Source organism: Rhopilema esculentum, chromosome 18, assembly GCF_057945365.1.
Source record: "Rhopilema esculentum isolate cy_ngs chromosome 18, ASM5794536v1, whole genome shotgun sequence".
NCBI classification, from domain to species: Eukaryota; Metazoa; Cnidaria; class Scyphozoa; order Rhizostomeae; family Rhizostomatidae; genus Rhopilema; species Rhopilema esculentum.
Genome location: NC_142832.1, coordinates 5,123,221 through 5,150,324, shown reverse-complemented (window position 1 = coordinate 5,150,324; position 27,104 = coordinate 5,123,221). Strand labels below are relative to the sequence as shown.

The window sequence follows — 27,104 nt, the reverse complement described above, 5'->3', positions numbered from 1 at the left end:
AATCCCAGGAACTTGATAAAGATGATACTTCTACAAGCCTTCTGAACAGATCAAACACAGAAAGAAAACGAAATTCACATTCTTCGTATGAAAACACCGGAATTTTCAAATATTAAAACTTAAATTCATATCTCAAAAGAAAACAGCAAGAAATAGTATTATTCTTCAAATACCATACACAATTATATTTCCCAAATTTTTAATGTTAAAAAGAGCTTATCAACAAGATCTTTGTGCAGTAGCCGATCAACTGTGTCTGATATCTTGGCAGCCCGCTGGTTACAAAAATTTTGCCCGTTGGCAGAATACATAATAAAGTTAGGGAAAGCGTAACAAAGTTAAGAATACGAATCAAGCGCTTGCATGTAATAATTAAACGGTTTGCAAGATTGATGTATGAATACTTCTGATAAGAGGGAGTTGCCAGACACTAAAATGGCGTACGTCATCTGTCAATCAACAATTGGCCAATCATTAAGCGTACTGCCCCTCACGTGTTCATTGATGGGCCAATAGATGAACGACCGATGGGCTTATGAAACTTTAGTATCTGTCGATTGCTTTTATGTTATAAGGAATATCTGTTTCATGGAGTTATAAGGAGCTATTGAAGTCTGTTTCATCTGTATGTAATAAGAGGACCCAGCGCAAACAATATATCAAGTCGAAACGTATTCATTAGTAAAATAGTTCACCATAAAAAGTGAACATCACTCAATACCATTTCAAAACTAAGGGTAAAAAATCAGCCCGTAACTTACTAACGCACGGTTGGGGTCATTTGGGCAAATAATAAGTCTACAAAGTGAAGGATTTTAATAAATAAAAGGGAATAACTTAACGATTATCGATTTCTGAGAACACTCCAGATTCCAAAACACTGATAACCATAAAAGTGGCCTTAATTCAATTAACAAAATGACATCAAACGGGACCTGACCTGATGCACTCTCTAATATTTACACGAGATTATGCTGGAGGTCATTATTTTTCAATTTACAAAATTATTGATAAAATTATTTCTGACAATCCTATAATTTTGATTCTTTGTGCGAAAAGTCAAAGTCGGAAAGCAGAAATTTGAAGATTTTGGACATTATTTCGAGCTGAAAAAGAAACAAACACCATGGAATAGTAATGGAGTAAAAAAAGAGCACAGACCGTTTTTTAATCTTGACAATGATAAAAAGACACACACACAAAAACAGAAGAGGGTAATAGAAAGGGACAATTTTGCTTGCCTCTTTATTCTCCTAATCATATTTTCTTTATAAAAGAGGGTTTTAAGAAAATCAGCTTTTCATCTTAACAACACATCCAGCGTAAAATTCAATACCTCAACTTAATATCCTTTAAAAATCATGAAAAATACGTAATAATGTGTAATCATCAAAAAGTTTTGTCATTTATCTTTGAATGAAGGAGAATCAAAATAAATAGTTTCAAAAAGGACTATGAATAGAAATAACCCCAACGAAACACCCAATTTTAGCCTTAGTTCACTTACTATGATGCTCAGCTAACTGTCGGGGAGAGGATTAACATTTCGCAATTATTCTGTAATCTAGATAAACACAAGTAAGAAAAAAGGCACACGATACCTTCAAAATATGCCGTATCATAGGCATCATCCGGGGAAGGTACGAACGGTGGAGTCAGTTTGTGAAGATTCTCCCAGTCAATTTCACTAAAAAATGGATGTGTCTTAATTTCTGAAAAAGAAAGAAAAAAGGTTCATTATTGTATTTTACCGAAAATAAATTGGTGAATTTTATCCAAGGGAATTACTACACTTGTTTTTAAAACATTGATAACATAGTAAAACAGTGTAACTCAAAATCCTTTCACAGTCTATTTCAGCAAACGTAGACATTTGTATTGACCCGCAATGGGTCGTTAAATGTAATTTTGATGATGTTGATTATGATGAAAACTGTTTTCGAAGCTTCTGCTTAATTCGACTATACTTACAATTTCTGCGCAACAATATCTCTTTTAAGATGTTTTAAGCTGTCTTAAACTCAGTGTCGAAACAGTGTCAATTGTACATGAACTCTGAAGTCTAGACATTAACAATAATTCACTACAGTCGATAAAATGTCTTGAGCAAAATACGGAACGATATAGAAGCCTCGCGGATCTAAGCTTACGTATTAAGATACGAAACACGAAAATCTGAACACTCTGAAAATAATTAACCGATTTTGCAGTTTCATGTGTATTTTGTGGTAATTTTCAGGTTGCCTCCACAAAAATAGAAATACTCTTGAAATACAATCCTTGCCAAACAATAGCTGGAACAACACAACATGTAACCATAGTAACTATGATGTAACTTCAAAAGGTGACAACCCGAGACAGGGCCGCTGAGAGGTTTATGGCAAAACCGAAAGACGAACATTTTTGCGACCATACCCTTTAGATCAGCTTCATTCTATTAATTTTCTTGCAATTGTTTAAAACGTTTCACTATTTTTAGGTATAATTCTGTTAGTTTTAATTGAGTCCATATCAAAAACAGAATTCATTACGTTATGGGGCCCCAACGAGGTTTATGTGTATTGTTCTTGGTCAGATTCTCTGACGGCAAACAAAGAATTGAGAAATTTAGCAAAACTGCTTGTGTTTCATCAATTTTTGGAATGTTGGGTATGTAAATAGAAAATCCTCTTTGCTGGATTACTTCCTTTTTCAGTTGGTGACGTAAATCCATTCAGATTCAAAAGTAAACGGTTTTCCCCTCAGACGTCACATATCTCTTAGTTTTCTGAATTCTGTTCCTGTTTGCCTAATAATCATTACAATGAAAATGATTTACGACACCAAACTGACTAAATCAATACCAAAGCCTTCTTTATTAAAAGAGGGGCCTACGGCGCCCAAGAGGCCAAAAGGCGTTACGGCCCTGAGTTACATGACCTAATTCAGATTCTGTTTCCGCAAGTATTTAAGATCTTTCAGAAGTTTTTAGAAAACACTGTTTGATGAACCTGATGGAAATCCTAGATTAGATAATTCACTTCGTTTGTATTTAATCGAAGAAACGTTTTACAAAAAATTGCTAAGAACCACTTGATAGTCGAACAGAAAAACACCTCTAATAAAACAAGTAAAAAAACAAGGTAAAAAAACAAGTGATCAATCATCTACAGAAACCTAAACTTTATAGAAAGCCAACTACAAAACTATAAGCAAAACATAATAAAATCACTTTGATAAAAATAAGACACCATTACTACACTAGAACACAATAAGCACTCAATCACCACGCCTATCACCATGATCAGCAAACAATCTTTCCATGGACGATTAATCAACAAAATCAATGATCGATCATCTTGATCACACATTGATATCAATACACTTTCATAAAAGCATGAAGATAACCCACCTTTTGCAGTGAACCTTTCTTTGACCTTAAAAACCAAGATCTTTTCAATTGCATCTACAGCTTTGTCCGACAATGATTCTTCCCCTTCAGGCCACATCAAATCTAGCAAATCAAAACATTGAACCTAAGCAGATGGAGGTGAGAGTGTGCCATTCATGGAAAATGTTTTGTTCGCTACATTAATGCAATTTAAAGCGCAGTGTTTTATAACTGGATTTTAATCATAAAATCGACTCTTGATTAAACTGTCGATTAGATGATTTGATTAAATAGACATTTACAAACTAACTGTCGGTGATAAAAATAGCACTTTTCTTTGTCCACCTTCCGGTAATGTCATCTCAAGCAGGAATTAGGATCGGGAACATATCGCAATGTATTTCGGTCTTAACCCTTCTTGGATAAGGTGTTTGAACATACTTTTTTAAAATCTTTTTTTGGAATTTCACGAAAGATTTAAACATGTCTGCAATACAATTGGAAAAAGTACCTCTGTTTAGGATGTGCTGAAAGACAAGCTCTGGAGTTTCATCATTAAACGGGGGCACACCGGTGAGGAATTCGTAGAGACAGACACCAAGAGACCACCAATCAACGGATGGGCCTAAAAGAAAGCTAGAATAAGCAAATGCCGGAACGACTAAAATATTGTAGAAACATCAACTTTCTCATCAAGCTTTCCACATCTCAGTTTCTCCGTTCCTCTTTCTCATTTTTGAGCCACTGGTTAGTGTCTAAGGTAACCAAGTCGAAGGGATTGGAAGGTATCTGAACCTCTTTTCATTATCACTTGAAAAGAAGAACAATTTGGAACCGTATCCTGAAAAAACCTTGAAACTAAATGAGAAAAAAATCTTAAAAACTATACCAAGACAGGGACAAAGGAGGCGGGGGATGGAACTGAAAAGGAAATCTAGTAGTTCACAAAGTCACCTTTAACCATATACTCAAACATTTTTGTCCTTTTTCCGTTTTATACTTGAAATGTTTTGGTCCAAAAACGTAAGATACTCCGTAGTTTCAAAATCATCATACCATGCTCTTGATCCAGCAAAATCTCAGGAGCCAAATAGTCTGGCGTACCAATGATGCAGCCGGATGGTTTGACGTCACCCCCACGGCGACAGCTTTTAGGTGTCCTATAAGGTGTCCGCTTCTGATTGTCCCCCTGTTGATATTGTAACAGTGATATTATGTAACTTGCTTACCAAAGGTAGTATATGTACAGAAAAGTATTGAGCCAGGAATATTGTTCGAATCATAGAATTTCAGATTTGGTACAACTGCGTTGGATTTGGGCCTTAGGTAAAACTAGGTTGTGTCTGTAACAATATTGAAATGTGTGGGGAAACAAATATGGGCTATCAGACATACTGATATAATTGTCTAGGGATACTTTCCATATTCTCTTAATCAAGCATTTAACATTATATACTATATTCGCTACATATATACTTTTAGTATCTTTGCTTATGGTAAATTTTGCAATTCCAATACCAGCCTCTTTCCTAAAAATGAGGGTCTGTCCTAATGAACCTTTTTTTGTCATTTTAACGAATGCCATTAGTTTGCATTCTGGCAAGGACATGAATAAAAACAACAGTACGATATACCTTAGACATGCAAACATTTGCTGGTGTTTTAAAAACACTTGGCATGACAATTGCACTTGAATCCATACGAGAGCGGCACTGAGAACCAGCAACCGGAGTTTGCATAACATGATCCAGAGCCCTTTCAGCCTCTTCACCGTTGTCAGAAACTGAAACCGAGGGTGTATTTATTTCAAATGAGAGGCTGTCGCCTTCCTTGTTTGTTGACAAAGACAGCTCAATGCCATCATCGGCTTCGAAAGAACATTGTAGTTTCTGTTGGCCTGATCCGCGAGCCGGCACCCTCAATTTGTTTGTATCACCATTTGCTAGGCGATCTTTGTCTAAGAAAGGAGTACAGCTTCCACCAGGGAGGCTTGTGCTAAACCCCATCGCCAGCGGGAATCGGCTGGAAACTGGTGACGAAAACTTGTTACATAAAGCAACAGAGTCTCCAATCTCCATTGGAGAGAGTGGTATCGAATTGTCTAAGGCAGTCAGTCGAGCTGAATCATTTGGAGAAGAAATTGCCACATTTACCGTATTAGGACCCAATCTGCTAGATCCAACTGGAGACAAAAATGAACCATTCAGGTCATTTTGAAACGAAGAATCCGACTCAGTATCAACATCACAATGCTGAATGCTCATTCGAGTCGTCTCGGTAAGTGTGGTCACTCCACTGATATTACACGTGCCATAACCAGAACTGTGACCATTTGGTGAGCTGAATGGGCTCTCAACCGGCTCTCCCGGATTTTCCAACTCCTCCGGATTTGTAGTAGATCCGGATATATTTTTTCCAGCTTTCATAAGAATTGAATCCGAATTGAAAAAAGCTCTCGGATGGAACGTTATTTCGTCATCAGTTGACGAATGAGAAGTTGTATTGATAGGAGACGACAGCCGTACGCGTTTTTTGTTAGGTCCGATTTGGTCTTGAGCTTCACACTGGTTTCGCTTCATACATGACCTCAGATCATCCTTTACAAGTAAGTTGTCGAACTCTGATGTTAGGCCAGTGCACCGTATAACAGGAATCGGACTGATTGCGTCATCCGAGTCGTTCTCATTTTCCTTACTTTCTGTGGGTGACGCAAACTTAATGTGCTTTACTGGCGCTGCTTCATCTGAAAACAATTTGAGAATTTACATCTAATCGTTTTGATATTCATATAAACATTAATAAAATCAATATTAAACTAGTTAAAACAGAAAACAGGCAAATTCAGAGATTGCATACAAAGTGTAAGGCCCAAGTCACAAAAATAAACCCTATTTGATTCGGCTCAAATTTCAACATTCCAAATGAACACGAAATCCTGTTTTAACAACAATTTATCAAATTGATCTCTCTCACACAACTGATGCATTTAAACCTAACAAACTTTCATTTCATTTAAACAACCATAGCAGTTAAATATTGCTAATAAATGCTGTGAGAGAACAGACGCAAGATAAAAAAAATACCGTGCACCAAATGACTTTCCTATGAGCGGTCCTCCATCTATTAATTCAAGACGCGGTTAAGTAGAAAAGTTCGTTTTCATCTGAATCGGTATCAAAGGATTATTTTCGCAAATTGGACTTACCGAAATCAGTAATAAACGCACCACTTTCATTCTTCCTCGTGACTTTACAAGTTTTCGGTGTGCTCAGACTGGTGTTCCGCGGTCTTTTAAACCGCGCCGCGGAGCTACAGCGCAGCGAGCGATTAACGGGAGCGTTGAATTTGTATGCCGACTGAGAGCTTTGATTTGATAGGCTTGAGATATCCGGTGTCTTGTTTACAAGTCTGCTCTCACCAAGCACGGGGTTTCTTTTTGGCTTTGGTATTGACTGAAAGTGCGATCGTGCAATCAACAAATAGAATGACTGATTTTGAAATAAGTAAAAATGGCACTGAGACTAAATTAACTATCTGAGTTGAACGATCAAACGATCGATCAATCGTGGTAACCTAAAAAGTCTACCAAAAACGATCACTTAACTTTCAATCAGAAATCAAACTCAATCGACGAGATCATTGTAACTAGCAATGCAATTCAACATAATCCAACATTATTTCTTAAGCACGCGTATTTACACGTATACCCCCTTAACAAGACATGGAATTATACGCAAATCATAACCGTTTTGTCAAATGAAAATTTTTCCCTTGCGCTCAATCTATGTAATCCATTTTTACGTGGATAATACTTTATGCTTTGAACTAATAGTTGCGAATCTAAAAGGGGCTTTCGTCAATTTAATACCAAGGCATGTTCTGAATTAGTAATCCTTGATAAAAATCAAAATTAACACATACAAACGTGAAGTCACTTGTGAGTGAGACAATCTGCCCTGGGGTTCTCCAAAATTTGTGTCTCTGCGAGGGGGTAGCAAATTTCCCTGCACTGGGTGTTTCCAGCAGATCGTGAAAATTAGGCTCTAGAAAAAGCAAGGAGTATTAAAATATGAAATCCTTCATTTTTACAAATGGCAGGATGATCACGATAACATACACATCAGCCAAGCGAGAATGAACATGACAGAGAACACAAACACAGGATGAGTTCTGATCCTTTTGCTACGAATGAATGTGTCTGGTCATGAGGCTGAAATTAGATTAGGAAAGACTTTTGGCGTGTTTAAAGTAAAGGACCCTTGATTAAGTGGATAGAACCAGATTGGTGCTCGACAGGTGTGGGATCCGGGGCCTTTCTTGCTTAATACTATTTTCTCAATGAAAACCGCATACAGTGATCACTTATACCGTCGTAGATAATATTACGATTGCTGAACAGCCCAATGCTGCTATTGTTTTACACACAACGAAGCACGTTTACTTCAAAACGATAGTTTTGGGGTTATTCCTTGAAGTTCGTAGATGATTATCTCCAAGTGACTTTTATTTGCACCACATAGAGATCGCAAACCCAAAAAGCTACTTGCTTTATTGCGAGTCGTAGTTTCGGTTACGAGATTGCCCTACAAAGGAAGTTGCTCTGGAGGTCAGTGTAACTCATTCCAAGCTCATTTCATCTAGTTGAAGTTAGTGTGAGAATTTAGTGGGCACTGTCTGGTGAAAAGAGGAACCAATCAAACGCACCATTCTTCCTTTTACATTGCTTCCGATTCTGATCTTCGATCCGTATGAATGAAGCAATTGGAATTCGAAGAAGAAGTTTTGATGATTCGAAAAGCATTCTCGTTAGATATCTTTTCCCGCGACTGATGTGAGTTGTTAAGCTTGATTTTTTTTGTAGAAAATATGCTTGGGCTTTTGTAAGGAAAGGAAAAATGTATCTTCGATTGCACAGAGGCCAAGCCTCTCTAATTACGGTGTTAAATGTGGAATTCAAATGAATGTTATCCCTGCATCAGTGTTACATAAAACGGGGACCCTTTGGGCAGCGAGGAAAGAACTGGCCACGTTACAGGTTTTGCGGTGGGCTTGGGACAAGCTTCCTTTCTAACATTGTATATGACATACACTATATGACAAGATTGTATATGACATACACTGCCTGCACTCTCTGTTAGGCAAACAATCTTGTGCAACAGTACAAAAATTGTACTGGTCCCCTGTGGTCCTAAAAGGCATTCATACACTGCACCGATGTACAAAGAACGCTTCTTACTCTAAGCAAAATATCTTGAATTTTCGGGTTCTCTTTGACTGTGAATTGGTGCTTTATTTAAAAATTTTTGGAAACAAATTATTTGAATAGCGGATAACTCGGACATTCATTGAGTCGGATCATTTCCTTACCCCTTTAAGGGTCTGACTTAATGCGATTAAACTGTATCTAAAAAGATCTGCATGCACAGCCCTAATACATCGTTTTGCATCATCTGGGTTCATGCTCATGTACAAGTTACCGTGATAGAACCCTTAAAACCCCCACCCCACAAATCCATGTATTTTGACTCAACCTCGGACTAAAACGGGCAGACATTGAGTTTGTCCGTTAGCTCGAAAATAATAAATTCTTTGTTATGAATATCAAAATGAAGTCTTGAAAAAGATAAACAAAGTTTCCAGAGCTGCTGTGCCTCGAGCAAGAACACATTTATATCTATATCAATAAACATCAATTAAAAATATCTAAAGTGCAATAAATTTTACAAAAATCACAAAAAGCGACGCTGGTAAGATGTAAGGAGAAAAAGAAATTGTATGGTACTTTGGAATTTTAATAATGTTGATTCGAACCTATAAATTCTAGCTGATAGTATAAGATTGGAAGAATTTGAAGCACTGAAACTGTTGTTGTTCAACATTATCACAAGAGTAAGAAGGGTTTCTATTTATATTATCCCAAATTTGCAACCTAAGACTTGTGGCAGGCATTTTCGACAATGGCCGACCATCTCCATATCGTAAGTACTCATTTTTTCTTAAAAATTCAAAGTGAAAAAGTTAAACATCTACGCAAGAAAATCCTCTAGCGATCGGTGCATCCCCGTTCACTTCCATCGTGGCCGTTTTCTTGCACTCTTGCGTCACCAAAAAAGGAGAACTCTGCACCTTCGGGTGCAGCTCCTTACCAATAAGAATTTTATTCAACATTGTCTTTATGCTGGGTATTCCAATAAGGTAAATAATAGGATAGAGAACAAAGTTAACATCTGTGATACAGTAGAAGACCGAAGGCAATGTAAGTTTGGTATTATTTGCAAGTTTCAGCGTGGTGTATACGAGGATGGGCAGAGTCACGAAGATCGAAAACACAATTGTCACCAAAAACATAGTCTTGCATGACTTTGTCGAACTGTTAGCAATCCTGAACGAGCGACGAATGCTTTGGCTGAATGACAAACGAGAAACTGTGGAGAGCATTGATAGCGTCCAGACTCTGCGTCTGTTTCGCATTCTTGTCGCTATACAAGCGAAAGCTACCGAGCTGAAGACGAGGTGCATAAAACTAAGCGTCGCAAGTATAAACAAACAGATGCTTTCCAGGCAATACCAGCCACGAATAAGCAAAACAGGCAGCAAAGTAATCGCTGGTATAAACCAGATTAGACAAAGAAATATTGCAATCTTTCGGCGTTTGACAAGCGACAGGTAAAAAAACGGTTTCGTAACAGCGAAAATACGAGTAAAATTTACGACGGTCATACCAATCATGTACGTCAGAGCGAAATGAACCACCATAAATCCAAAAATCTTAATAGCGAAGGGTTCTTTAAACGACCAGCTCCAGCTGAGCGCCAGCTTTGAAATGCAGTAGAAAAGTCTTATATAGCAGAAATGCTGAAGCAACAGGCGACATCCGGCTATTTCATTTCCACATCTGAACACCATAAAAACAAAAAGAACATCGAGGCCAATTGCTGATGAAAGCAAGACAGTGGATACAATGATCACTGGCATCATATTCGATGCAACTTCTCTTGATACCACAGGCAAACTGTATCAGAATTTGCCTCCCTTACCAACAAGATAGGATGAATTACAAGTTATAGTGCATTTTTGTGCAAGCAAAATAAAAGCTACTTAACCTCATTAGGGACAGAGGACAAAGAGACAGGTGTCGCTTAGAAGCTAGGGTGCATTGTACTCTTAAAAATAGGTTTGGAACTTGAACCAGGTTTTTCTTTCCAGTTCTTCTAACCAAACTGACCAAATCTGGTTTTCCTGGCTTCTGATTGGTAAAATTGAGTCCTGAAAAACTATCTTTATGATAACCAGGAAAATGAAGTCATCTCAGAGTGTTTATTTCGTAAAGAGTTACGCGATGGTAAAGCTGTAAAATGACTGATGAGGACTTTTAATGAAGTAGAGTAGCTGGTGGACTTGTGATAGATTTCTCACGCATTCGTCTACCCTAGGTTCTAGAGCGTCAAGTGTAGAAAGTGGGGGGCGCAACGCCCTATTTCCTCGACGCCCCACTTGCTACAGTTGACGCTCTGTAACCCAGGGTAGTATTCGACAAACGTAGGTGTTTCTGTCTGACCATATTAATTTAGAAATATTTGCATTTTGAGGCATTGTTTTTCCATGGCAAACGGAGAAGGTATCTTTTCAAATGAATTTCTTTCAAAATCGAGTACCATTGCCTTCAGGGGTAAAGTTTTTTTAAAAATATTGCACTGAAATAAAATTTGCCAAGTTTCATGCATTGAGATTGAGTCTCGAGCTTGAAATATAAGGGAAACAGAAAAATGATACAACAGGTTAGAAGAATAGATCCAGCATTTAAGATATCATGAGCTAGCGAATGCAGGGAAACATTTACAACGGGGAGAAAAATGAATTGGTTTGAAGCAGTATCAATGAGAATGGGGCATAAAGCCTCACCTCAGACAAGATGCTTGGTGCGAACGGTCCCTTACCAATTTCTTAACAATCAATGTTCCTTTCAATCAATAACAAAACTTGTAGTTTAAAAGACAATAGGAAGATTGTAATATTGAATATAATATTCAGAACAATACATCAAAGACATTGTTTAAAAGAAACCGGAGACGCCGTGTACAGAAATGGCGAAGCGGTGCTCAACACCAAAGACATCCCTACAGAATAATTCACTGACAGCAATAAAATAGGGTTGTAGAGTTCATCTTGCCCTCTTGTTTCTTTCCACAGAAATACTGAAGTGCTCAAACACTTCGCTTAATTTTGGACTTTTTGGATCAAATTCACTCGCCACCACTGAATAGTTTCTGTAAGCGAAGAAGCCGCTCCGTACGCGCGCGTTCTAAGCGGCAGTTGCAATACTTACAGTTGTATGTAAACAATTTGAAGTCGTTCGGGTTCGGATGGCAGCTGGGGATATAGTTATAATGACAAAAATGGTAGAAATAACAAGCCAGTGTGCATTGTTCTTAAAAATAGGTTTGCAACTTATTCATGTGTAATTGATACAGTAGTGTCCTGAATAGATAATTCATGTGAACCATACACAACGACCTATAAATGTCTGAAAATTTCTAGCACCCGAATACCTATGTACTTGTTTTATAGGAACGCTGGTTGATGTTACATAAAGTCCTATATTTTGATTTTGTTGTTGCAAATGCTGTTGTTTTTATGTCTTGTTTAACGTGTAGAAAAAACGGAGCCAGCAAGAGACGATGTTTTTGTTGTGTGACCGTTGTGTCTTGATGAATTTACTATGACAATGTAAGGTGTTAATGACAATGATTCAATGGAAGAAATATTACGGATGGAGAATGGTCACTGCAGTTTTCTACAGTGAATCTAAACTGTCAGACTACCTTAGATGAAATGAAAGATCGCCGGCAACTTAGCAGCAGCTACTCTTTAACTGAAACAACCCCATTCCAATGCACCTCCCCTAAAACATTCGAATATTTAATGAGGGTCTTCCCCCTCGAATGAGCGTGCTATCCCTTAAATGAAAGTCCTTGTGTTTAATCGTCATTTCAAATGAAACAGGTCAGCGTCGAAACAAATTAAGTTCCACAAAATCAAAATCTAGGAGAGATGACTGATCGACTCTGCATTCGCAAAATTCGAAGTTGGGACAGCATACAGTATATTGTGCGGATAAAGAAAAGAAAAGAAAAGATGTGGATAAAGCAAAGGAAAGAAAAGATTCGAAGGGATCCTTCGAATAAGAACCTTCATACCCTGAAATTAATCAAAGTACCTTTTCAATAAGAACCTACTTCAGCCTGAACCTCAAAAAAATAGGTTCTCATATGCGGGCATTTACTGTAAGAAATACCGCAATGCGACGAGAATGAACAACAACAAATACACGTAAATCAGTGAAGGCTAATATTTCGCCCCGGCATACGGGGCTTCATCAGAGCAAAAGTGTATTCCTCGAGTAAGCTTCGATTCTTTAAATCAGTACGAAAAAGATCAGAGTGCGAAGCTGCCCAAACTGAAGAACGAGAAAGTTAAAAAACCAATACTAAAGTTCCCTTTGGGTTTCCAGACGCCATTTGCAATAGCTTTCACCCTTAACCCCACCCCCACCACTTCTATCTGATAAAAAATTTAGTTTACAAAAATGCTTACTTCTGTTGCGAGTTAATCTTGATAGACCAAAATCAGTTAACTTGACATGACCTTCGTCTGATATCAACATGTTGTCTGGCTTGATATCCCTGAAAAGTGAATGCATACCAATCACCCTAAGTAGATCAAATTAACATACTACATAATCTATTAAGCGTTTATTCTCGAATTTCATATGAAATTTCATCATACATTTGAACTCTAGTTCTAGCCTGTTGATTTGTGTTAGTCTGGAAGTCTGCCAAAGAAACTAAAGGCAGGACTGGACAATAAAAGTTTTGAATTAAAAACATGCCACAAAAGGAATTTGAAACAGTACGCATGGAAGCACCACAATCTGCCACGGAATTCTTGCATTCGTCTTTTCCCTTGTAAAATTAAGGGGGACTTAGAAAAGGGGTACTTATTTTAAACCTTTGCTTAGAATAAGGGCATATGGGGAGTTGGTGCTTTAAAATGGCTGGTCAAATAGACCCTCTACGATATCATTTACTCCAACAAAATTTTTAATCCACCTAGGCCTACATTTCGTCAAGACAAAAATTAATCAATAAAGCTTGTAATTTTAGGAAAATGACAAGCTAAATTTTACACATAATGCAGAAAATATGAATAAACTAGGCAAACGGTCTTTGTAAAACAAGAAGCCTCAAGGAATAATTGTGAGCAGAACACCCAAAGCGGTCATTAGATAACAAGTCAGGCCAAAAAGCAGTAATTGTCATTAAAAGCAAAGACAAGTTCAAACTAAGGAGCTGCTATGCTGTTGTTTTGGCTTCGAAAAATTACCTTTTAATCATAGCTTCAAGGAAACGTTTAGAAGAAGATTGCTTTTGAAATTATCAAAATTTTAACAAGCATAGACTTGAGCCTGCAGGTTGTAATGTTGCAGAAAAGATCAAGATTTATATTATAAATACCTGTGAACAATGTCATGTTTGTGGAGGTATTCCAACGCAAGCGTTACCTATGTGGAACAAATATTAAGTTACTAGTGATGAAATACGTGAGGACTGATGCAGAACACTAAGAAGATTTTACTGTATATGACCGTGTATGACCGGGGCGCTTATTCAGAATTCTCACCTGAACTCAGGGTCACTACTTCGGCAGGGGCGCTTATTAAATTTTTCACATCAGTGAAAAAATAATTGATAACGAAACCAATAATATCTGTCAATTTTTATGTCCATTTTTTAAAAGAACGAAATATTTAATATACAATCACTGCCAAAATTACTTGAAACACCTAACATTTTGCGCTGTGCTTTTCTATTTTTCATTTGTTTTCTTGAATACTACCACTTCCACCCCCCTTTCCCCCCAAAACAATGTTGAAAGTATAGAAAAATATCAAACAATCCACAAGAAAAAGCGTACTCCATAACCCCTTTCTTTTTTCTATAGTAAATCAACATTGTTCCTAGGGGGAGAGGGGGATGGCTGAATTTGATTTTGAAATCCTACGTTAGTGTTCCAAGACTTTGTTGCAGTGATGGTACATTTGTGTCACTTCTTGCCTTTGAGGAGAAAGCTTATTCGGTCAGGTTATTTCGAAAGGAAGCGCTTACTAGATCAGGGACAGAAATTTTACACTGTTAAATGACTTTTTTAAATAAAGCTGATTGAAATCAATAAAACACAAACCTAGAACATGTTTTTAAAACAAGCCTATTACAAAAAGGTTATAGATGGAGTGAAAACCACTTGTGTCACACACCTCAGCAATGTAAAGCCTGGCCATCTCCTCATCAAAATACCCTAGATTGTGTAACAGCGACTTGCAGTCACCGCCAATCAAATATTCCATCACCTTAAATGCAAAAATTAAGTTTAAATTAAGTTAAAAAATTAAGTACAATCGGTAAATAATAATGTGTTTTACGTCTAATTATACCCCATTACATGCCGATTTTCTTATGAATTACTTATTTTACTGCTAAAAGTTAAACAAATCGTCGACGAAACGAATATTCTGTAAATGTTAAAGTATGAACAATTAAGCGTTATACAGCTAACCGCATCAAGATACAATGACATCAATACAATGCTGGGTGTATGAATTCTCCAATGCACCTAAATGATGGCAATTTTTCAACCAAAAAAAACTTGCATAAAATTCAGAGACTCATAGAAACAAATTATCAAAATATGTATTAAACAACTAACAAGTTCTGGCTTGTGCTTCAGAAAAACAGTAAAATTTTTATCTATGTTTACGTCCGAAACCTTTATTTGCTATAGAGAAGATCATAACGTTAAAAAAGCTAATCTTTCTCTATAATCTTTTTTATATTGCATCGTCATTAGATTTTTGGATCAATTTCTGTGGTTGTTGATAGATAACATAACAGTTTGACAGAATCTGACTAATAAAACAGAATCTTCGACGAGAAAACATTTTTATAAGACCTGGCAAAATAAACAGTACGACAAATTCTATGAAAGATTTTTTCTAGCTATATAGTTTCACCTAACCATAAAGATAGTTAAACCAGTACACAGAAAACAGACTTACAAGAAACAAATTATTCTTTGACTGAAAAGAGTAGAAAAGCTGAACAACAAAGGGGCTTTTTGTCACAGCCAACGCATTTCTCTCAGCAACAACTGAAAAAAATTAAAACTAGATTAAAAATGGGCAATAAATACAAAAAATGATCCATGATGATTCGAATACGCTCTCTCGCTCCAAAAATGCCCCCCCCCTCTCAAAACAAACCCTTCTCTTTAGAGTCAAGTTTTGATGGTAACGTATTCATTCGATTATAAGCCGCCCTTGTTTATAAGCCGCATACACAAAACCACGTAGAAATACTTGGTCTGAAATGACGGATACAAAATGGATGGCATTAGAAGTTTAATCAACAACAATATCATCCAACATGGGATCATCAATAGCACCCAGAAGTATTTCTTCTTAGTCTTCTAAATTATCACCCTCAGCTTCAAGGTACAATGATTGCCAAAAGTCTTGGTACACTAACGTTAGTTTCTAAGGGCAAATTCAGCCATTCCCCTTCCCCCCTTTGAACAATGCTGGTTGACTAAAAACAACTTAGGGGATTAGGAAGAACGCTTTTTTCTGCGACTTCTATGATATTTTTCTAAATTATCAACATTCTTTAGGAGGCAAGGGGGTGCAGAAATATGAGTATCTAAGAAAGAATTGAAAAAATATAAAAACACAATGCAAATTGCTGGGTGATCCAAGTACTTTTGGCAATGGTTGTAGCAGGAAAGCTTGGCAGGATCTGGATAAAACAATGTAAGCGGCCCTCGTTTATAAGCCGTCCTTGATTATAAACCACAGCAAACGTGCCAAAAAGTAATCATAAGCCATGGCTTATTTCGAATAAATACGGTAAGCTCAACCCTGTCGAATATGCTCCCCTATTTTACTGTAGGATCTACGAAAAAGCAGCCATTAAATTGCAACTTCTTTAGAGTGCTCTTTGCATTAGTAAATGTTCATCAATTTAATCAAAGATATTTTTCTTCCATTTTATTATCTCCAGTTCTTGGGTTACAAAGCTTGTTGTTCTTTAAATATACCCTAGTTTTTAATAAGCCCTTCCCATTGATAGAGAGTTATTAATGAGCCCTCTTTTCAAATTAACTGTAAACCACATACCTTGTTCTACCATATTCTTATTCAGGACATCAGTCTTTTTCATGGCCTTCATGGCAAAAATTTTATCAGTTCCTTTTCTTCGCACAAGATAAACATGCCTACGGAGAAAATTCATAGAAGCTTCAACAAAGTAAAAAGAAATGAAAAAATATCAAGTTGTTTCAAACCAGTCAATTGATTTCTACATGGAGGGATTTTACACAGCCTGTTTATCAGAATTTAACCAGTCATCATAGAACATTGACATCTAGCAATATTGTAATCAGTGGCGGACACCTGGGGCGGCGAGGGGGGCGATCGCCCCCCAATAATTTAGAGGACAATGGTCTTTTGTTCTAAAACAATAGGAAATTTGACGTCATCTTACTAAAACAATAGGTTTGCCCCCCCCCCAATATTTGACCAAATGTCCGCCCCTGATTGTAATGAGGGGAAATAACTTAGTAATTTCTTGAAATTTGGTGTAAGTGCTCTAACAGTGTCGACTAGGTAGAAACATAGCCATTTTTCCAAAAACTATGCACTCATGGAACTTAGATGACTTTGGGTAGCTATAAATTCTATATAAGCAAGCTTGCTAAAAGTATGTCTTACAAGAGCAGGTAATGCTGTTTTTCTGATAAAATTAAGGGATCAGGGGTGAAAAAATTATGGGGAGAAACTAAAAATGGAAATCACCATAGCAAAAGCCCCTAGTACAAATTAACCAACAACTTGGGACCAACAAAAACACTTCAAAGTGGAAGGTTATAAAAATAAAAGTTACATACCCAAAGGCACCTTTACTAATTGGCTTCAGCAACTCAAAATCACTGATTCCTGGGGCCTGTGAAAAATAGTTATGAATTTAACTAAAAGATAATTGTAAAAAAATCGATGACAGAAAAATTTCTAAAAGTTGCACAAAGAAAATTGCATTGAAAACAAACAAAAATAAAATCAATTAAAAACATATTTAACTGCAAACTTGATTTCTTAAGGACTATAGCATGAATATACTGTATGAAATGTGTTGCCACAATGTTCCAATTGATTAATTCAGGTGGGTGCTACCTCCTGACCATGGGTTGACCTGACAAACTGTGATAATACTGGAGAAGCTTAAAAAAACATTGGACAAAGGTTACTGTACAAAACGAACAAGAAAGTGGAAAAATAGCCTAACTTTTGAAGTCACAAAAAGAAGTTCTTGCATAAGCTTAACTTTCTCAAACTGAAAATAACATCCATCTTTTCTTCTAGTAAGTATAAAATTACAAAGTTGACAATTGTTCACCTTTTTCTCTGACAAGAAATTCAAAGTTTACATTTTACAAAAAATTATATAAAAACATAAAAACCTGGTGAGAATTTATTCGCTCTCTTCCTCGATCCATGACTGGTTCCTTTCAGCCTCAAAATTGTATCATTGGTTATACCCAGGCAAGATATCCTTTTCAAACGAAAAAAAGAGTTTAAAAATTATAGAGGTTGGAACTACAACTTGTCAGCTTTCCAAAAGAGCATTTAAAGGAAATTAATATTTAACAGACAGCATTCACTGTATATTTAAGGTTGTTGCCAGCAGATAAAAAAACATCTTCTTTCAAGCAACATAAGATGATTCGAAAACAACATAACTCAAAAGAGCTGGAATGATTCTTTAATAATGACAAACACAAACACCCAAATTTGGTTATAGTCACTCAGCTCAACATATCATAGCTGTTCAGACTCATTTAAACTTTAATCCAAATATTCAAATATATTTGACTAGTTTTGTCTAGCCTTCCATTTTAAAGTTGTAGATTAAAGCACCCCAGACCACATCTGGCTCCTTAAACAATTCTGTAGCTCACGGCAGTGTTTGTTTTAAAGGCTTCGAAGTATCTATTACCTGCAGAACCTATTTCATAAAAACAATTTTGCCTTGTTAGCTGTCATCCAGGCTTATTAATGTCACTAAACTCCAGGCTTATCAATGTTATTTTTGGTCTGTTAACAAGACCATCTTTATTTTTTGGCCCTTTCTGAGACTGAGTTTGACATCCCAAATTCCATTTCTGCCACAATTACCCGCCGGACAACTAAAACAGGTTTTGTCATAGGGCATTGCATGTATAGAACAGGATGGTTGAAGTTGCTACTCTGAGTTTCATGCTTAACATAACCATCAGGCAACTGTTTAGATGTCATATGGTGTAAATAGTGTAACTATAATTGGGAATGACTAAACTTGGATTTCAATCTCAGAATTACTGGTAACCTATGTAACTGGAGAATGTAGAAATCCTCAGTTTTCTGAAAGAAACAATTCTCTTTCGCAATATATTTCTGAACTAAATCATTCCTTTCATACCAAATTAAGCTAACAGTTAATATTAAAGCCAGGTTTACCAAACAAATTTAAAATACCTTATTACTCAAAAATAATGTGGTACAGTAATTAGTATGAATGGACAATTACCATGTTAATTAAAACCCTTTTGGTCCCAGTAAATTTCACGTCCATTATTGAATGTCTAAGGCTAAATAAACATCCATTTATTTCATCAACCTTTAATTTTTTTTCAAAACTACTGAAAATAGCCAGATTTTTATTTATAACTGAAATATATTACTATATCTGAAAAAACGAGGATAATAGCAAGCATCCAAAACAGAAGGACTGGAAAGTGTTCTTTTCACAAGTTCTATTGAAGATAAAACATCTTTTTCTAGCTTTAGGCAAGGTACAAGAGAAACTAAAACTACATCTTAACATTTGAATCCTCATTATCAACAGTTTCACACGAAATTCCACATTTTCTTTGTCATCTCTATCCTGCTCAATGCTTCGAATTTTTTAATCATCAATGTACTCGCTGGTCAGATGATTCTTGACCTATTTCACTTTAGCCACTAAAACTGATAATTTTTCAGTATCCTCCCACATGACTAATAGTCTCCAATCCACCTTGACTTGAAAGTATTTTTGTTACATTTTTTCCCCGTACTGAATTAGAATACCTTTAAGCAAAAAACATTATGCTGACATTGAAAATTTGCTTTAATCAAATACCATTTGAAGATTTGAATTTCACTGATTCATGTTAAATACCACACATTTTAAAATCCAATATTGCTATTCGCGTTAATTTGTGAGCACATAAATTTGTTCCACATTATTTGGTGTACTGTGTTATTTTGGAGTAATAAGGTAGATTATACCGCTTCTAACTGAAAAAGATTGGAACATTTGGTTGAAACACAATATAATATTTAAATATATAGCTCTGTTTTGAAATGCTTTCAGTTCTAAGAGCACTAATTCTGGTATGTAAAAAAGCTCAGTAAATTATTACCGAGTTCTTTCAAATTAACTAAAACTTTTAAAGAGGGCTCTTCATCAAAGTTGAAGTATAATTTTGCTCATTATGGTTGCATTTTGTCCCTAATTGCCATAAGTGATAACAGATTTTTGACTTTATAGGAATCAAATCAGGGCTGAATTTGAAAGGTTATATTTCTTGTTTTCATACTAAAAATGCCCCTCTACTGCTCATCATATCATGGTACTTACTTGGTGACGACAAGAGTGGCAATGTTTATCCCTTGAAATTGATCAAAAAAATGTTCTATTGCCTTCTGTCAATTAGGATTACATCTCCTGACATTTGGTTTAATGATTTCAAAAAATCAAAATGAAAAGACCTAGTCTCAAAGATTGTTAATGAAAATATTAATTGTTGTTATTGAAAGCATAATCTGAGTTGACATAGAAAAACCAAATGGAAGGGGCCCTCCACTTGAGTTAAGCTGCAACTGATATTGTTTTGAATGAGTTGCATAGTTTGCATAGCAAGCCTAACAAGGTTTTTTAATATCTTTACGATTTATAATTGGCCCCTTTTTGTTTGAGTTTTTAAATATTTGTGCAAGGAATTCATATTGCAAGCCTTTGGTGAATAAATGAGACTATTATGCCTGACTTTGTTGGAGACCAAGCAAAAAAACAATAAAAACTCTATGAAAATTAACCATAAACACTGCTTGCTTGAGATACTTCACACAGTTGAGTTTCTAATCATAGCCAAATCCTTAATGAACTTTTTAATTTGTTATCATCATAAGAACAATACCACAAGCACTAACATTGTCCTAAAAAACTTGTATATAGACATTATATCCTGGTTTTCAACCTGAGTCTGAAGTCAAAAATTTAATAAAAAGAAATTTTAAGCAATTTTTTGATGAGAAAGAAATTAAATTGTTGCATTGAAACACTTTTAAAGTCATTTGTTCAATACTTTAGAATTCTACATAGATAATTTTATGACATTATCAGGAATAGGATTTCATAAAACAGAATTACATTTGTATCATCTAAAAGGAACATTTTTTAAGTTTTGTAACATCAATCTGAAGCTAAAAACTTATCTTAAATGTTTATGGTATTTTTCACTATTTGTTTTCCAGTTTGCACTTACCTTCCTTCTTGCTATTTAATAGACAAAAGGTCTAGTCATCTTGATGCATGGAGACTTGTCATCTGAATTTCCTCAAACATCACATGTAATGGCAAAGTTCAAACAAAATCCAAACTGGGCTAAACTGAACTGAATATGATCATTTTCATGATGATGAGAGTGTTAAAGATGTTTGGTTATGATCTTTTTAATCAGTCAGCAGATTTTATCTAGCCCATGTCAAATTATTACATATGGAACAATAAAACCTGTCCAAGTTTATGATGTGGCATGGGAACAAATTTTTTTCAAATTTAATTATGCATGCAACTTAAAATTTTAGCATACAATACTGAACTGATAATTTGCAGACATCTCTCATACTTTGCAGACTGGCCTAGGTAAAAAGTTTCACACTAGCTTCCACATGCCCAGTAAATTCTACAGCCACTTTAAATTAGGCCATTAACACAAGGCCGCTTCTCGAAGCATCATGCACTTTCAACTTTAACAACATAGAAATATTACACTAGAGGCACAGTTACGTCTAAGGTATGGCATTCACTGGTTATTCAATTTTCATTCTTACTACCTAGATAATTATTTTGCAACTGTGATCCTGGACAAAAAAAATTAAAGCCTAAAATGTCTCTCATGGGTTTCTGGCTGATGAGTTGCTTTTTTATCATTTTCTGTCCATTTTCAAGCTAATTGTTTAAACATACAAGGGGCACACACAACCACCCCCCATCTGGGTTTGAGGCTGTAACCAGGTGGTAGTGACTACACCTTATCTTTGTTCTTCTCATCTTTCCATTTTGGATTTTACAATTTTATTCACACGCTGATTTTTAGTTTTTATCTTCTATGCCTATAAAACCAAAACCCTAACGAAAGTACCTGGACAGTTTGGAGATCGATTGCACTTTCAGAAAAAAACAAATTTAGGCTTGCGATAACGATCTTTTAACTTAGTGATAATTATTTTTTGAGAAACCCTTTCAAAATAAACAAGAACATTAAAATGCTGCGAAACTTTGACCTTTTATCCGTTATCATTTTTTGTCAAAATGGGAAATCTTTGCACTACAAGCCTTACGCAAATCAACTGATGTCAAATAGACCAAGAGCAGCAAAGTCAGGTGACTTGGACTCAGTTAAAATAGGCCAATAAAACCTCATAATACTTTAGAGACTGGTTTTTGAGACACAAATATTTTCAAATAAAGAGAAATAAAATGTGTTTACTCTCAGTTGGGAATAATGTTTGCATGGAGATGCCACCAATCGATTTTAAAACATGGATGACATTTGGTAAAATTTTATCAGATCAAAAATTTTCTTGCAAAGAAGACTATCATTCAGTGCAGGGCCATAAAACCATATTATTTCTTTACCATTGCAAGTCTTGATAAAATCGGTCGGTACAAGGGTACATTCACAATCCTTTATCATTTTCCTTGCAATATTTATAGACAGCTTTTAAAAGTTTAATTGTTTCTGAACATTTAATGCAATTTTGTGTAATGATGCAAACCAGTTTTTATGCAAATTTGGTTAGAGCAGAATGCTCAGACTTTGGTGTTGTGAGAGCTCTTGCTCTTTTTGGCCATGAAAATTTTTTTTGACTTATTGTTTTTCAAATTTTTTTGCATATGTCTAAACCAGCAGTCTTTTTGCATCCAATGATACTAGCGATTTAATGAAAGCTTTTTCCTGTCAATGTGATAAAACATTATTTCTAGACACTGTTCAGAAGTCAATTCTTTTGTTTTGGTTGCTACCATCTTGAAAAAATCCTCATAGAGTTTGCTTACATATTGAGAAGACTATTTTTTCCAACGAATAAAAGGATGAAAGATCAAAAAACTTGAAGAAAAAATCAAGGAAATTGATAAAAATATTTCCATGAAAACTGCCTTTGAAATTTTAAACAAATTTCTCTAACAACAGATTTGCAACTTAATTCCAAACTGTCCGGATACTTTCGTGTGGGGAGTGTACCAAGAAGGTAAGAAATATTTGTTAAACAAAGGAAGAGAATGTAATCTGTTAAAATAATATATTAAACATAGGAGTAGAATGTAATGCTTTTTTGAGCCACAATTCCTATAATTTCATTCAATTTCAAAACCAACGGCTTATCACTGTCTATCTTTCTATAGAAATTACAAATCTTCTTTAGACTATACATTTGCGTAAACCTTATCTCAAAAATCTTATCGTAAAGCTTGTTAACAAGATAGTTGAAAACTTCTTTGCCTTGCTAGTTTAAGAATATTTTTTATCGTAGTATAATTTGTATCTCCTTATAATGTAGGTAAGTTCATGTATTTGCATTCATAGACATATTTTAGATATATTTGCTGAATAATGGTTATGTTATGATCAAGAAAATGGCGTTGCGCGACATCACGCAAATAAAAAAGCAGTGATCTCGTGTTAAAACGTGAGCTTCCATGATAAAACAATAATTAAACTACGAAATATTTTTTCGGCTTAAGGGTATTTTTCAGAATTTCTGATGGTAAAGAAATAAATCCAAGGCCATCTTGATGACAGGTACATCAGTTAAATAGGCATAGGCCAATATGCCCACGCGCAAAGACCTCTCGTAACATTTTCTCTCAAGTCAATCATTAAATCCTCCCGATTTTGAAAATCAATCATTTTAACCCTGAACGCAGCTTACCATTTTAGGAATTGAGGCAAGAGAACTTCCAATAAACAAACTTTCCAATAATTCTTTAAAAACTTCAATCAACGCACCGACATCTTCCTTTGAACGGCGCGAATATTCGAAAAGCAACAGCAACAACAGAAGTCCCTAAAAAGTCCAAAGGCAACAAAAATGGTAGACGTGTCTCACATCCATTGAAATTCCAGTTTTACTGTCCAAAAAGAAATTTCCTTATTCCTGATTGCTTGAGCAAAGAACCCTTCAACAAAACTATTTTCACTTTTTTTACTCGCTTAAGCAAATGCAATCTAGGACAAGATCCCAGTAAAAACTACGAAACAAGTAAAGTAATTTGCTGTATATCATCACACGTAAAAATTGAATTTTCTAGAGGGTAAAGCACGGGACAAATAGCTGTGGACATTATGTAATTGAATATTGTTCTTGAGATTATTTCGAAATCTGAAAAATCAGGTTTTATTGAACTTCATTGTTTGTAGTGTGCAGCATTCTTAAAAGGGCCCGCGCCAAGAAGTGGAGGGACCAGCAATGTGAAGAAACTTCCCTCTTACCCTCTCTACCAGGCACCCCTTTTTTTGCAAAAAATTCCAAATATTAAGTTTTTAAAATTCCAAATATTAAGCCCCTACTCAAAACTCAGGGTCTTTAAATGTCGTGCTCACGCGTACACCTTTCTGCAGTTATGTACAAACAACCTTGAAACTTGAAACGAAGCACTCTTCAATTTACTTTTAAAAGTTAATATTATACTATCGTTTAAGTTCATCTTTGGGTCTTTCAGCTCTAACAAAAAATCAAAATAAGGATAGTGTCAATGAATTGGGTAGTTCTGTTCAAGAGAGAAAATCTCACAAAATGATACATTTCTACTCTTCTTCTTATCTTAAGGTTACTCTTGAAATTGACTAAAGTAAGCTTTTAAACGACGCATCAGCTTTTCAGTAATAGTCCACTCAAAAAAATCCTGCTTTGGCCTACCAACACCACATTGTTTTTCCTAGCTATAGCCCTGTAAATTTCTTGCCTAAATCAATCATCCTTGTCCACTTATACCCAGAACTACCAACTCTGATGTCATTTTTCGTGTGTCACACCTGTTCTTGAACTCTCACAAATCTGAGCTCTCTTTACACTTTTTTCAAAATTTGTGGTCGTCTTTATCTAGAAAAAAGCATTTGCGTAACTTCCAATCAAAATCTGATTCGCAAACCATAGCCAATGTGGGAACCTAAATCATCAGAGGACGCTGATCAGCAGTTTTTCTCTGTTTCATACGTAAATTTGGTGTTAGGATGTTGGCACTTTAAATACTTCAAGAAACTGCTAATAGTATAGGTATTATCACAAACAGAATCCTCTGCCTATCTATGATAAAATAAATTTTAAGATCGAAAGGGCAATTACGGAGGAAATTTTGCTTCAGGATGAACACTTAACACCCAATTTTTAAAACGCCGAGTGCTGAAAGTTTCTTGATTCCATACGACCTGAGTATTCAGTAGTACTGCGTTTCTTAGATATCTATCAAAGCAAAAAACGATAACAACGCAGCAAATAGAAAATTCTGAAAAGAAAACTGAAGTAGTCGCTGTCTGAACCATTATTGGTTACGAAAAAGTTGTTCTTTATGATAGCACTTTCATATTTAAGAACACCATCGCCATTCTTTCCAAAATCTGAAACAGAAAAGTCTTATAGTTTGAACAAGCAGCGAGAGCTTCTTAACTGTTCAGTACCCCAAATCCAGTCTATTATCTTCAGTGAGGGTAGGGTTCCCAGGAGAACCTATAGCTTAATCATTTATTTGATCATAAAGTTTTGCTTTGACGTGACACTTCCATTTCCTTTCTCAAGTTTGTAAATTTCTATGGGTTGAATATAAAACTATAGACTTCTGACCTCCGGAGTATAGATCTGTGTTTCTTTAGCTTAACAAAAGAAGCAAAATTTCTGTTAGATTAATTGATGAACCTAAGAATGACAGGTCTGGGGTACCAAAGAACATTTTGACGGGGAAGGTCTTTGCTGCATGACTAGCATTAAATGGCAATCTTACAGTACTCAGACAGTACTGACTTGCTCAAAACATTGGATTATTTTTGCATTTTCTTTCCCTTTTTGATCAAAGATTCTCAGTTCACCCCTTACGAGAGAAAGCGAGCTAATCGATATCTGCAAATTAAGCAATGTTTTGCAACACTTTCATAACATCTAATAATAAAACTATTTTCGCAGAGCAGATGCTCGAGTCACATGATGGTTTAAATTTCCTAAATTTCGGCTTAGAATTTCTACAGGTTTTCTTGGCCATTGAAAGTTGGCAGAGAGTAAATCCTTTTTAGCAGCGGGAACATATGCTTTTTTAAGGAAAAGTTTCTAAACAAGAAAATGTACTAATTGATCATCTATAAAAACTGTAATTATCAATGAGTTCGACCCTCATCCATGGACAGACAATAAAAAAATATATAAATGTATTCAATTTTTTTATCAAGGCACGGCATGGCCTTATATTACAAAGACTGAAAATAATCAAATCTTCTATTTCAGCCCAGGAAGAGCCTATGTATGGCTGCTTTATAGGCAATTGATCAGCAAAAGCGTGGAACAATGAATTTGGCATCGCAAAATGAGTTGCTGAAATGAAACTGTATTAACCATAAATAAACTCACAATTTTATGAGGCACATTCTCACTTGCACTATAATAATAAGGTCACCAAATTAGATAGTCTCCAGCTGTATTCAGTATTCTGTTTGATGGAATTCTTGAACCCTTCTTGTGCGTGGAATCAGCTTGTGTCTTTCATTGGTTGCAAAATTCGTCGAGAATCATAAGAACTGAAGTATTTGTCAGCCATTTCAGTGCAAGGTTGGAGAATAATTCAACGTAAGCGGAGGGGCCAATCAGTCCCATTGCTCCCGAAGAAGTAAACGACTTTTGGCTTTCATGAACAAGTGGAGTGTTACTTAATGGCATAAATACACATTTGACGTCTTGAATTGTGAGTGCCAAGCGCGGTGACACAGCGTATACTGGCCTAAATCTCATTTCATGCCAATATGAGGCGTGTATTGTTGAAGCATATTTACCAACGTAAAGCACTGGGCCGTAGGGTTTGGGAGTCTTTAATAGTGATCTAAAATCTTTCCAAATCCAGCTTTCTGTTACCAAGAAAAGTGACGATAACGCCTCGATTTTATTCAATACCAGTCAATCAGGCAATCCAGTGAGAGATAATGGGTACAATTTTGGTTCATGACAGGCCTCTAGTGAAAATGGTTTGGAACTTTCTTCAGTTAGTCTGTTTTTGTATCAAAATACACAGCAGATTTCTGATAATAACTTTTAGAGGAAAATCTTCGTGAAAATACTAGA

General features: G+C 35.7%; 1 protein-coding gene across 1 annotated transcript; it reads right to left on the bottom strand.

Annotated features, from left to right (window-relative positions):
* Positions 1 to 75: 75 nt before the first annotated feature.
* On the bottom strand, positions 76 to 27,054 carry LOC135696587 (serine/threonine-protein kinase greatwall). The gene is made up of 16 exons (XM_089113837.1): positions 23,718 to 27,054; positions 17,939 to 18,030; positions 17,369 to 17,424; positions 16,599 to 16,696; positions 15,483 to 15,574; positions 14,685 to 14,777; positions 13,885 to 13,931; positions 12,965 to 13,053; positions 7,292 to 7,413; positions 6,576 to 6,822; positions 5,005 to 6,113; positions 4,427 to 4,559; positions 3,882 to 3,995; positions 3,392 to 3,493; positions 1,602 to 1,712; positions 76 to 1,106 (listed from the first exon to the last, which is right to left on the bottom strand). Exons 2-16 carry the CDS (start codon positions 17,972 to 17,974, stop codon positions 1,060 to 1,062), a joined length of 2,496 nt encoding a protein of 831 aa, XP_088969963.1. The 5' UTR covers positions 17,975 to 18,030; positions 23,718 to 27,054; the 3' UTR covers positions 76 to 1,059.
* Positions 27,055 to 27,104: the final 50 nt, after the last annotated feature.

Coding starts and splice junctions, on each gene's coding strand:
- LOC135696587 (XM_089113837.1), bottom strand. CDS start 17,974: ATGGATCGAGGAAGAGAGCGAATAAATTCTCACCAG. Junction 16,697..17,368: donor ATTAGTAAAGGTGCCTTTGG/GTATGTAACTTT, acceptor TTTTCTCCGTAG/GCATGTTTATCTTGTGCGAA. Junction 3,996..4,426: donor TTTGCTGGATCAAGAGCATG/GTATGATGATTT, acceptor GCTTTCTTTTAG/GCCCATCCGTTGATTGGTGG.